This window comes from Macaca nemestrina, chromosome 11, assembly GCF_043159975.1.
Source record: "Macaca nemestrina isolate mMacNem1 chromosome 11, mMacNem.hap1, whole genome shotgun sequence".
Classification (NCBI taxonomy): domain Eukaryota; kingdom Metazoa; phylum Chordata; class Mammalia; order Primates; family Cercopithecidae; genus Macaca; species Macaca nemestrina.
The window spans coordinates 50187510-50200497 of record NC_092135.1 but is presented as its reverse complement, the minus strand read 5'-3'; the positions used below and the strand labels follow the sequence as shown (position 1 = coordinate 50200497).

At 45.6% G+C, this 12988-nt stretch overlaps 1 protein-coding gene across 8 annotated transcripts in view; it reads right to left on the bottom strand.

The window, feature by feature from the left end:
* Positions 1-12018, bottom strand: part of LOC105492660 (formin like 2) — a 311463-nt gene extending 299445 nt beyond the window's left edge. For all 8 annotated transcript variants that reach the window (XM_011759889.3, XM_011759886.2, XM_011759891.2 and 5 more), the window contains exon 1: positions 11462-12018. In XM_011759889.3, the coding sequence (XP_011758191.2) occupies positions 11462-11578 (117 nt within the window). In that variant the 5' untranslated portion in view covers positions 11579-12018. The remainder of the gene's footprint in view (positions 1-11461) is intronic.
* Positions 12019-12988: the final 970 nt, after the last annotated feature.

The following is a 12988-nucleotide window of genomic DNA, read 5'->3' as shown; positions in this document are numbered from 1 at the left end:
GGCCAGGCTGGTCTCGAACTCCTGACCTTGTGATCTGCCCACCTCAGCCTCCCAAAGTGCTGGGATTACAGGCGTGAGCCATGGCGCCTGGTCTAGGCCACCGTGCCTGGCCATGAAAAGATTTTTTTAAAGGAGGATCAGGCAATGTCATTCTAAAAAACGACGAAGAAAGAATTTTTAAATTTCTCCATTATCATTAGAAACATCAGAGGAAATCAATCGTAGAACGTTTTTTGTAGTTAGAGATAGGGTATCTTACTTTGTCACCCAGCCTGGAGTACAGTGGCATGATCACAGCTCACTTCAGCCTCAAACTGCTGGGCTCAAGCAATTCTTCCACCTCAGCCTCCCAAGTAGCTAGGACTACAGGGAGTGTGCCACTAAGTCAGCTATCTTTTTTTTTTTTAATTTTCATAGACACAGGATCTTGCTGTTGCCCAGGCTGATCTCGAACTCCCGGCCTCAAGCGATCCTCCCACCTCAGCCTCCCAAAGCACTGGGATTACAGATGTGAGCCACCATACCCTGCCAGAACTTCTGATAATTACTGGTGAAATAACAAAAGTATAGGTCGGGTGCGGTACTCATGCCTGTAGTCCCAGCACTTTGGGAGGCTGAGGTGGGAGGATCACCTGAGGTTGGGAGTTCAAGAACAGCCTGGGCAACATGGTGACACCCCGTCTATACTACAAATACAAAAATTAGCCGGACATGGAGGCATGTACCTGTAATCCCAGCTACTCTGGAGGCTGAGGCAGGAGAATTGCTTGAACCCAGGAGGTGGAAGTTGCAGTGAGCCAAGATTGTGTCACTGCACTCCAGTGTGGGCAACAGAGCAAGACTCCATCTAAAAAGAAAAAAAAAAAACAGAAGAAAAAATGTAAGTGTTTAATGTTAAAGAATTGTTTAATGAGAAATGAGACCTGGTAAATTCACAAATGATCTGGAGATTTCTTTTTTTTTTTTTTTTTTTTTTTGAGACAGAGTCTTGCTCTGTCACCCAGGCTGAAGTGCAGTGGCCGGATCTCGGCTCACTGCAAGCTCCGCCTCCCGGGTTTACGCCATTCTCCTGCCTCCGCCTCCTGAGTAGCTGGGAGTACAGGCGCCCGCCACCTCACCCGGCTAGTTTTTTGTATTTTTTTTTTAATAGAGACGGGGTTTCACTGTGTTAGCCAGGATGGTCTCGATCTCCTGACCTCGTGATCCGCCCGTCTCGGCCTCCCAAAGTGCTGGGATTACAGGCTTGAGCCACCGCACCCGGCCCAACCTGGAGATTTCTAAGCCAAATAATGCTTTCCAAAAAGCGGACCCTGAGAACCAAACCAAACATTCTGTTATAAAAGGCCATTGGAGGGTCTAAACACTGGCAAGGGGAAGGGCTGCACAAGCCCAGGAGGCCACACAGTTCTAAATGGCCTCTCCAGGTTCACATCTGGATGGCCGAATTAGTTGGCAGTAGAGTGACTTTACGGTAAGGCCCAGGGAATCCAAGTTTATGGCATCCTGGTCCCAAGACATTTGGCTTCCTAGGTTCACCAGTCAGAAGTCCTTGGGAATAAAGAACCCTGATTAGTCAAGATACTCCATTGTCACCAAAGAGAAAATTTCTTCGGAAGAACAACAAAGCTGACCATATCAGGGAATGAAAGGGCCAGAACTGAACCTAACAAAGCTATTCACCCAATTCACTGCCTTTGCATTTCAGGTCTCTAGCTTTCACAACTAAGACAGTCAGCAGTACTGAACTCACTGGCCAAAACTGAGTGTTGCCATGGTGCAAATCTGATCATGACATATCCAACTTCTCCTGCTATTAGTTATCATACTGCTTCCTTCTATGCCAATTAAAAAGAAAAGTTATTCCTTTTTTATTCAATTTATTCAATGAGGGCAGATGAGACCATTTTTAATCTTTCTGCCACTGTAAAATTGTCATCTTCTTTACCTTCCCCACCAAAATAAAACTATTATCCTTTACTATTCCCATCTAAATCCATACCTTCTCTTGCCCTGTTCCCCATTACTAGAAAGTTTTATCTAATCATAAATCAACTACCTACAGTTCCTTATAAGATTGATTTATATTTCTAAATGAAAACAAAACAATAATTGCTACTATCCTTTCAGTTCCAGAAAACCACATATCCTGTCCTCAAACCCCAAACCACAAATGCTAAAAATTATGAATAAGAGGAATGTCTATTTGCTTATGTTATAATGAATAAAGAAATAACTAGAGTCTTGCATTGAGAACAATCAGCTCATTCTTGACCTAGCATCCTATTTATCTTTCTATTCTCAAGGCTAATTGCTTATATAAGCATGCCAATTTGCCTTGATTATAGGATTCTTAATAAATGAATGTTGTTTACATTTCACAAGTGTATTTGAATTTCACTACAGGAAGCCAAGCTCATCAAGTCTTTGTAAGTGGTAAAACCAGAGATCAAAGCAAAAGGCCTGCATTGAACCAACAAACAATTAGGCTGCAGAATAGAGGCCTAAGCAAAAATGCAATTGATTTATTGATTGTTCTACTCCAGAAGTATACCTCTAGGTCACTGCTCAATCTTATACAATATGTATAGAATTTTCTCACAAATGTTCATTATGATAATTTGGTGGACATTTCTTAAACAGTTAAATAAAGTCTCTCTACCATTCAACAGGATTTGATCCTTTTCTTCTGTATTTTTTCATCTCACAGCTTTTAGTCGAATCGAATGTCTAGTTTTTTTAACTCTTCTCAACCTTCTCAGTTTTGCCTAATCTCTCCAACTTTTTTTTAATTTCTTAAACAAGCCCTCTTCTGTTACACTCACTATCTTGTTTTCTGCTGGTTTTAACTCATATGCTTGGTCCTTGTGTTAGGAAGAAAAAGGGGAAAAACATCTAGCACAGTGGCTATCAACCTTGGCTGCACATTCAAAACTCCTAGGGAGCTTTTTTTAAAAAATGATACCCAGGTCACATTCCAGACAAATTTATCAGAATTTCTGGGAGTGGCACCCAGGCAAATGTGGGTTTGTTTTTTGTTGTTGTTTTGTTTTTGTTTTGTTTTTTTTTAGAGACAGTCTTGCACTGTTGCCCAGACTGGAATGCAGTGGCGTGAATCACAGCTCACTGCAACCTCAAATTTCTGGGCTCAAGCAATCCTCCTGCTTCAGCCTCCCAGGTAAGCTGGGACTACAGGCGTGCATCACCACACCTGGCTAATTTTCATTAGTAGTAGAGATAGGTCTTGCTATGTTGCTCCAGGCTGGTCTAGGACTCCTGGCCTCAAGCGATCCTCCTGTCTTGGCCTCCCAAAGTACTGGGATTACAGGCATGAGCCACTGTACCTGGCCCACTTGTACTTTTTGAAGCTCCCCAAGTGATGTCAATGCACAACCAAGTTTGAGAACCACTACTCTAACTTACCAATACCCTTATCCTACCTTAAATAAGGTGTTCTGCCAAACTTCCACAGAGAGAAAAAAAAACAAGGAAAGGAAGTCAGGTCCCTGAGCAAACCCTCAATCAAGGCAGGACTTGAGACTAGTGAGATGTGTTATTTAAAAGCACCATCAGTCACACTTTAGTGTCCCAGCACCAGGCACAAGGTCAAAAATGTGAACTATTTAAACTGGCTGTGGTGGCTCATGCCTGTAATCCCAGCACTTTGAGAGGCCAAAGCGGGTGGATCATTTGAGGTCAGGAGTTCAAGACCAGCCTGGCCAACATGGTGAAAGCCCACCTCTACTAAAAGTACAAAAACTAGCCAGGCGTGGTGGTGCATGCCTGTAATCCCAGCTACTCAGGAGGCTGAGGCAGGAGGATCGCTTGAACCCAGGAGGCAGAGGTTGCGGTGAGCTGAGATCACGTCACTGTACACCAGCCTGGGTGACAGAAAGAGAATCCGTCTCAAAACAAAAAAAAAAAAAATGAACTATTTGATATTTGACATCATTCCCAAAATGATGAAGAAATAAGTCAAGTGAGATTACAGAAGTCAGTCTAGTGAGATTACTTCTGGAGATAACAGGGTCTAAACACCTCAAGGCTTTCAGCTTCTGTGGCAATGTAGTTATAGGGGCTTACAAATGCCTCAGAACTTCTGCAAAGAAAAAAGTGGACTAAGGTTACATGTGAAACAAGAGTCACCAAAGTCAGTTACAGGCTACACAAGAACACTGAAGATCATGGAATCACAGAAACTATAGGAAGTTTGTCCTAGAAACTATACAAGACTAGAAATCATACAGAGTTTGTGTTAAGTGCCTACCAGTGAACACTGATGGTCATGTTTTTCTGTTTGTTTTTTAAGAGAGTGAAAAGAAAGTCCATTTTTATGTGTCAACATTGAACATCATCATACCTGGTAAACAGGGCTAAGTGTTGCCCAATTTCAGAATTCCAAGCCCGTCAGGTCCACATCTGCGGGCCTTGGTTGAAATCCCAGTTCAAGAGGCAGCTCTCCAACCTAACAGCTCTTCCCTTAGACAATGCTTCCAAATTATATCCTATCAGTTGGAAACTGCATAGTCCTTGCTGTTATGTTGAAAGACAGGTTTCTGGAAAGGAGGAGGGGGTCACTGGGAAAGAGCGAGGAAGATCACCCTGCAGTATGAACAGTTGGAATTCTAAAGGGAAGACAAGAAATGAGCCATCTCTGTCCCCAGTGTTCAAGTAGGTGAGAACTAAGAAGGTACATGAAGGCTCTCTAAGGAACCATGACTCCAAAGCCTGGGGACACACTTCTTGTTATCTGCAGGATGGGGTGGCACTCCATAAAGAGTTGCTCTACAAGACGAGATCTGCCAAGCAACCGTATAGCTTGTAACTCACATTCCCTCCTAAGCTCCTCTAGGCTGTTCCTTCTAAGGATTCAATGCTTTGTTCCTAAGAGGATTCCAGTTACAGAGCCCTCTTGCAAAGGAGGGGCAATCATCCATAATCAGTGCTTCTTGTATTATCTGCTTTTTTGACATCTATTACTTGCTTAAACCTGAGGGCTAGAGAGCCCACTTTACCTTGTCCCTATTCCCCAAGCTCTAAATATGAAAAGAAGAGCACTGTTCATTAAGACCAAACCCTTTAGGCAACAGTTCTCAAAGTCAAATGAATTTCCAGAACAAACATCAGCACATACTTATCCTTTTCTTCTTTGAGCCCAAGAAGGACCTACCAGGAGATCTTCCCCCACTCTCAGGGGCCATAATTCTATGTCTAGAACCTGCAAGTGGCAGACTCACCTCAAAGAGGGTAACTTTCAAGCCAATAATGTACTTCCTATCGTCTTGGGCTGGACAGGGCCTTCCAGTCACCAGTGTTTTTCACACAGATTATCTGAATAACTTTAATGGAGAACGCACCATCCATTTTCAACAACTCTATGTGTTAGAATATTTTTCCCTATGCTCATATGACTTTCAGTCACTGACCCTGGGGAATTCTCCTCTTTAGACCACACAGAACACCCCTACACACATTTCCACCTGAAAGCTCTTCAAAAGCCAACGTCAACTAATGAATCACAATGTATTATGTTCTGGAAATTTTATGCTTTCGAGTGTTATGATTTCCATCATCTCACGACTATACTAACAATTGTGCCAAATTCTATTCCTACTCACAAAGGAGGAAAACCAAGGGCCAGAGGAAAGAGTTTAACTTGTCCAAGTTGGTGCAGCAAATATGATTCTAGAAACTAGGTCTCCTGCCTCCCAGGCCAATGCTAAATGAGAGGCCACAAGCAAAAGTACTTCTTATCACTTAGGGATTTAAGGCCACGCATACCATCGCTCCCCAAATTTCATCACTTTACACTGTTGCCAGTCTCTTCCTGGAGCCAAATATTTGCATTGATCAACTTCTATCCTAGACACCCCAATATATTGTCACAGTTTTTACTGGTATTATTAGGAGGAAATAATACCAGTAGGGCTGATCATGATACAGCCCTAACCATATATTCCCACTTAGGAGAATAAAACAGCTCAGGGAGTTACTGCCTAGGGTGAAACTGTAATGGCTCAACGTGACAACACTCCACCGCCCCTCTCCCATACTCTCTTTCCCTCACAACAGGAGAAAGAATGTGAGAAAACAAATCAGCAGCATCCGATGGCCTCACTACACTCCCACCCACCCATCTGCTCAACAGACTTCATGGCAAGTGTTCTCCTTGAAGTGGCTGAAAGGGAGCAACGCCTTGCAGCGGGAAATAAACTTAAACGCTAAAACTTGACCTTCCAGCGGGGCACAGTGGTTCATGTCTGTAATCCTAGCACTTTGGTAGGCTGAGGCAGGTGGATCACGAGGTCAGGAGTTCAAGACCAGCGTGGCCAAGATGCTGAAACCCCATCTCTACTAAAAATACAAAAATTAGCCGGGCATGGTAGCACACACCTGTAATCCCAGCTACTCAGGAGGCTGAGGCAGGAGAATTGCTTGAACCCGGGTGGCAGAGGTTGCAGTGAGCCAATATTGCACCACTGCATTCCAGCCTGGGTGACAGAGCAAGACTCCATCTCAAGAAAAAAAACAAACACAACTTGACCTTCCTTTCCTTTTCACAGGTAATTATATATGGAGTATATGCGTTGCATTGACAGGTTGTCTATTCCTTCTGATTTGCAGAACAAACTTTTCAACCAAGGTATTTCAAATCTGCCTTGAAAAGAAAAACTGAAGAGTACCTTTTTGGGCCAGATTAATTTTTAACTCCATGCTTGAAAATGGAAGAGCACAGTGAAGATGCCAAAAGGCTTGACATCTAAAGAGAAGAAACTTCAAATGCACCTCACTTCAGTGACTTCTGAAGAATTTCTGCCAACTTTATCCAGTTGGAAATTTGCACTAACCAGACAGGAAGTTTTTACTGGTAGTCCCAGGCCCTTTTTTTCTTCCCAGTTCTAAGCCTAAGGAAGCATAATATGAAAGAAAGGCCAGAGGGAGCAGGGAACAGATCCAAATCTCTGCTGAAAGACCAGATCGGTTATTTAATAACTGTACAATTTTAGGCAACTTAGGTAATCTTTTTCTTTTTTGAGACGTGGTCTCACTTTGTCACCCAGGCTAGAGTACAATGGTACGAACATGGCTCACTTCAGCCTCGACCCCCAGGACTCAAATGATCCTCCCACCTCAGTCTCTTGTGTAGCTGGGACTACAGGTGCAAGCCACCACACCTGGCTAATCTTTGTTTTCTTTTTTCATAGAGACAGGATCTCACTATGTTGCCCAGGCTGGTCTCAAATTTCTGGGCTCAAGCGATCCTCTCACCTCAGCCTCCCAAAGTGCTGGGATTATAGGTGTGAGCCACCGCGCCCAGCTTAGATAATCATTATTTATGCATCTATAATGTTGCTGATAGCACTAGTTACTATGAGCATTAAATGAGAACGGGTAAAAGGCCTACTCATAGTAGATACTCAGAAAATGTTCCCACTCCTTCTTAAAACAAAATGACCACATTCAATCTCAGGGCAAGGGGGAAAAGAATGAGAAGGAAATGGACTCAAATTAATCAGATACCAAAGCAGTTCCTCATACCAAATATAAGATAATACTGCCCTAAACCATTACTTCCTAATAATTTTAAATCTGTTTGCAGTGCTGCCTGATACCTGATATTGCATAAGATACAGCAGCTAAGACAGAGACTTAAAAATTGTCCTTTCCTCTGAAACTCAACAAAAGAATTTTTAGGATAGCTCTTCAACAAAGGCATCCAAGGGTGTGCCTTTTAAGTTGTAAACAGTGATTGCAAGCCAAAAATGAGTGAATATTATGGAGTGTCTAATGTAGAAAGAGGTATTCTCAGACAAAAACCATCAGTTGTTCACCACATCCACCAAGAACCACCTTCTTATCATCATCTTTAAAAATAAAGGACATGGTAGTATTTGTGGGTGGGTGTGTGTATGTAACCCAGGGATGTCCAATGTTTTGGCTTCCCTGGGCCACATCGGAAGAAGAATTGTCTTGGGCCACACATAAAATACATTAACACTAACAACAGCTGATGAACTTAAAAAAAAAAAAATCACGAAATAAATCTCATAATGTTTTAAGAAAGTTTATGAATTTGTGTTGGGCCCATGCAGCCCACAGGCAGTGGGTTGACAAGCTTGATGTAACCCCCAAAATTAGACAATGGTTAACAAATACAATGGAGGGCCACGTGGCTATTATAGATGTGAAGAACCCCCCCAAAAAACACAGGCTAATATTACCTATGAAACATATACATCCTTACATCAAAGAACAAAGATTGAAGTACGTGGCTGACTTTATAATTTATGAAACACTTCCATATAAATTATACATAGGTTAGAGTGAGTATAACAGAAACACTGCACATACACACACACAAAGGTACATGTATCTCACCTTCCAGCTCTACCTGAAAGGTCAGTAGAGGGAAGCAAATGGTTAAATGTATACACTAAGACAGTAATCTTTTCCCTTAAACAGAAGTTTTATAACTATTACTATAATGATACTGAAGATGCCTATCCTTGGGAGGATTAAACTCCTAAGACTGGGATCCAATTTTTGCTAGTCACTAACTCATTTTTTTCTATTAAAAAGATTACTTTTCAAAGTTCACCCCTCTACTGTAAATTCATTAGTCTTTTATTCTCTCATTTCCATTCATACCCACCAATTTTTTATATTCACACAATTTAACCCATATAAACTGATGGGGAGGGAGAGGATAGTTACTGAGTAGGTTTGTTCTCTCTTAAGGCTTTCCTAACAAGAAATAAAATAGACTCCTCTCATTTTAATTTTTATTTACTTCTCCCTGAGGCCTTAAATATTCTAGAGCTGGAGGTTGGGAGGAATTGTTTTCCTAGCTTGAAAAAGTCTGTTAATTATTGATGTAAGCCATACTTACAATGAGGTGCTTGGACACTTTTCTGTACAGTATTACTATCTGGTTTTCCTCCCAAAACACCCGTATGATCTTTATTATACAAGAAAGTTGAACTGGTATCAATAATGCCAACACAATTTCCATTGTCCTCCACATACATACTTAAAAATCTGCCACCTAAAACTTGTCCTTCAAGCTTGATGTCGAGAACTAAATGGTTTGAACTGATTTCTTAAGCAACTCATAAAGAAAAGCAAAGTTGAGATTATCACACATACAACTCCAGAAAAAAAACAACAAGAGAAATCACCAACACTGCGCACTTCTATTGGCCTATGGAGATGATTTGGAAGCTTTCAGCTCCTCTCTCAGATTGTCAAAGAGCAAGCGGAGCTGACTTGGGAGAAGGAACGCATCAACAGTCCGAATGTATCCCTAGGAAGAGTGTTCCCAAGCTGACATGGTCCCCCAAAAACTTTGTCTCTACTCAAAAAAAGGTCAGACTTGTATTGTTTTTGTTTCTTGTTTGAGAGGCTTAGAATATCGTAAACAATTTTAAAAGGAATTGCACCCAGTAACAGTGACACAACGTAAAGTAGCCACAACAATACTGCCCCAAGAAGCTTGGGATGTACAATCATAATTGTCTACATACTATATTTGCAACTGCTAGCCTTAACAGGAACACAAATCCACCATGTTAATGATGGGACATCATTTTTCTAAAGATTAATTCACACCATGTGTTATTAATCAGCAGGGTAACTGAAAGCTCAAGCAAAAAAAAAAAAAGCTATCTTAGTCAAGCAGAACTTAATTGCATTATTGTTATTATTATGGCTGCTGCACTGGTTTCCCTGTGTCACTGGCTCCTCCACCACAAGTATTCAGACACACACACACACACACACACACACACACACACAGAGCACCACAGCATGGATGGAAAAACAAAAAAGCCAGCGTCGGGCGGAAAAAAAGCCAGAGCCAGCAGGTAAGAACCACATGTCTAGTAGGAAGAGGGTTTTGAAGAAAAACGTTTGTCTCTGGTAAAGCAGGTCAGGTATGCACCCAGGCCGCCTTAAGAATTATGCCTAGGCCGTTTCATTTGAATGTCCCATCTTGCACAACGGTGGGAGCAGCTGTGGGAGATCACAGGAGATGCAAAGCAACCCAAGCAACGTCATCTATCTCCCCGACGGCCACACCAGAGTTTCCAGGTGGCGGGAGAGAGAGCTCAGTTCTCCTAAAGAGCACACAGCTAACCTGCCATCCAGAACATCATTTCCCATACCAAACCATCCCTTTTTCAAGGCCTGAAGGCAGGCAATTTGAACGTCCTGTCGCTGAGCAGACCTCAGAAAACCGATTTTTGATGTAGAACTCGAGTCCTCTGCCAAAGTTGTAAGTTTTCATGAAAACAAAAGAAGAAAAGAAAACCCGCAGGCAGGCACAATCGTTGGCTGCCCGGATCACGAGTTTCCCTTGCTGCCTAGTCTGCGGAGTTGAGAGGTAACCAACTAGGAAAAGAGAAGTGTACAAGTGTAAGGAATAGGAATGCGTCCAATCTCTCCTGTGTCCCTCCCAACATCCCTTAGAAGAGGCTGGGACGCTAAAACTAGAAGTCTGGGGACCAACTGCAGTCCAGATCCTGGCTGGGGCAAGCCGCCACACCCTCTGCAGCTCACAGCACAAGCCTCGGCTGGGAGGGGCCCAGACACAGTCCCAGCAGGAAAGGGAGAAAGAGAGGAGTTTTCAGAGTCCTGGATTCGAGGAGCTGGAAAGCTGGGAGAAGCGGAATGCAGCAGGGAGCGGGGGACCTGGCTGGGAGTGCAAGAGGAGAGGAGGGGTCGCCCGTGCAGTCAGGACAGCTCGCAACACGTCCCCGCAAAACTGCACATTTTTGTGGTTTAAGATTTAAGTCTAGAGGGAACGCGCTGAGGTTCTCCCCAGCCTGGGTTTCAGACGCCCCTGCTCCTCTCCAAGGGCCGAGGCGCCGCACTGCTGTGGGTCTCCCCTTTCCCTTTCGGGGAAGCTCCCCTTGGCCAAGCCACGACGTCCGCCCTCCAAGTTCGCCTCCGCTCATCGCCCGGCGCGGCGCCTACGGCCGGCCACACGCGCCCCATCTGCCGGGGACTTCGCAGGTCCAGGGCTGGCCGCCCGAGGGATGGTCCGCAGGGGCTCAGGGTTTTTTGTTTTGTTTTGTTTCGTTTAAAAAAAAAAAAAAAAAAAAAAAAGCCTAAGCCGTTCGCCGCCTCCTCCTCCCAAGCCCGCGCCACCTTCCCTTCACGCCCACGCTGCACCTCCCGGGCACACGCGCGGTGAGGTGCCTCTCCAGCCAGACAATGGGTTCGGGGCTGGCTGGGCAGCCCGCCCGGAGCCCCCATCCCCATCACGGGACCCCGAGAGGCTGAGCCCGGGAGACTGCCAGGGGGGTGAAGAGGAGTGCTGGGGGCCACAAAGGGGAAAGTGGGAGCCTACCCCACGGGAATGGAGGCTCGCTCCCGGCACCGGGCGAAGGGGAGGGGCGGGGGTCAGCTGCGCCGCCCGGCCGGGGGCCCGGGTCCCCGCGCCCGGCCGCCGCCGCGCACTCACCAGCACGATGGCAAATCGCTCCTCCAGTTCACCTGGCTCGGGCATCGGCAGCTTCAAAGGCACGTTGTGCGCCCTGAAATCGGTCTGCTGCGAATCCATGCTCCCCGCGTTGCCCATGTCGGCGGCGCGCCGGGGCCGGGGGCTGCTCCGGGCCCCTAGCGTGCGCGTCGGAAATCAGAACAGCTCCCGGCGGTCGGCTCCCGCCCGCAGGCGCGACCTGCCCGGCTCCCCACCCTCCGCCGCGCCCAGGCGGGTGTGCGGCGCGCACCGCTCCCTAGCAGCGCTCCAAGCCGAGCCGCCCCCCGGCCTCCCTCATGCTCTCCGCCGCCCCAGCGCGGCCCCGGCCTCTTTTCCTCGGGAGGGGTAGTCGGGGCGCTGGGCGCCTATGTGCATGGTGCTCCGCTGGCACACCGCCCCCTGCTAGAGATCGCGGCCCCCGACGCGTGGTTCCTCCTACTCGGCCTTCTGCCGGGCCCGCGGCCGCCTCTGACACTTCCAGCCCTTGCCGGCCACGGCTGCGCCTGATCGGCTAACACCTCCAGCAGACAAATGCAGCTCCGCGCTCCCCTACACAATGCCCCCTCTCTCCCGGTCCCCGCCCCCGGCCCGGCTCCGCCCACTCGCCCCGAGGGCTGCCGGGACGCGTAGTTTCTGCCCAAAGTGTCCGCGCGCAGAACCACGCCCGCTCCAGAGCGCCAGGCCGAGTTGGGGCCATTTGCAGCAAGGGCGATCCGTACGTCTCTGGAGATAGCTTATGTCACTTTTGACCCTCCTCACCCCAACAGTAGAATACCTACATTGTGTATATCATGTTGACACTTGGTAGGCAGGTCTGACCATGACGGAATCCAATCAATGAATGAAGGAATGCATGCCTTCTGATTAAAATTCAGAAAATCGTTGCTGTTTTTGAAAGATCTAGTTCAATAAGGAACTTCAAAAGCATTGGCAAAGTCCTGTTTCATAAACGGGGGGGTGGCGGTGGGGGGTCCATGGGTGCTTGTTCATCGTTCTTTCTTCCATATATATGTTCTTTGGTGTGATTGAAATGTTCTATAAACAAATGTATAATTTATGGGTATATATAGTCAGCCCCTGGGAACTGGGTAAGGATTCAATTCAATTAAAAGGAAAAAAAAAAAACACCTGTCAAACACCTATTATATATGGGTTATTGTGTTCCTTGGTGGAAGGAAAAAAAAAAGAGACTTGCCCTGTACTGGAATACTTGCCAATCTAGCGAAGGAGAAAATTTACACACCCATGTTTCATGTGAGATGGATATAATTATAGAGTGTTCTGGGAGGCTTTGGGATGATCTTTGACTGCAGCTCTCTTATTCCTTCACAGCAGTCTCGAGCAAGGTGTCTTACAGAAAAGATTAGACCTGACTCTGTCCTCTGGGGTGTGTTTCAGACTGTAACAACCCATTCTGAAACCTCGGAAATAGAAATAGCCTTATAAGAGACTTTAGCCAACTGCTCATGTGAATGTTAAGGGCATACATCTGGTTGACTTGTGGCTGAA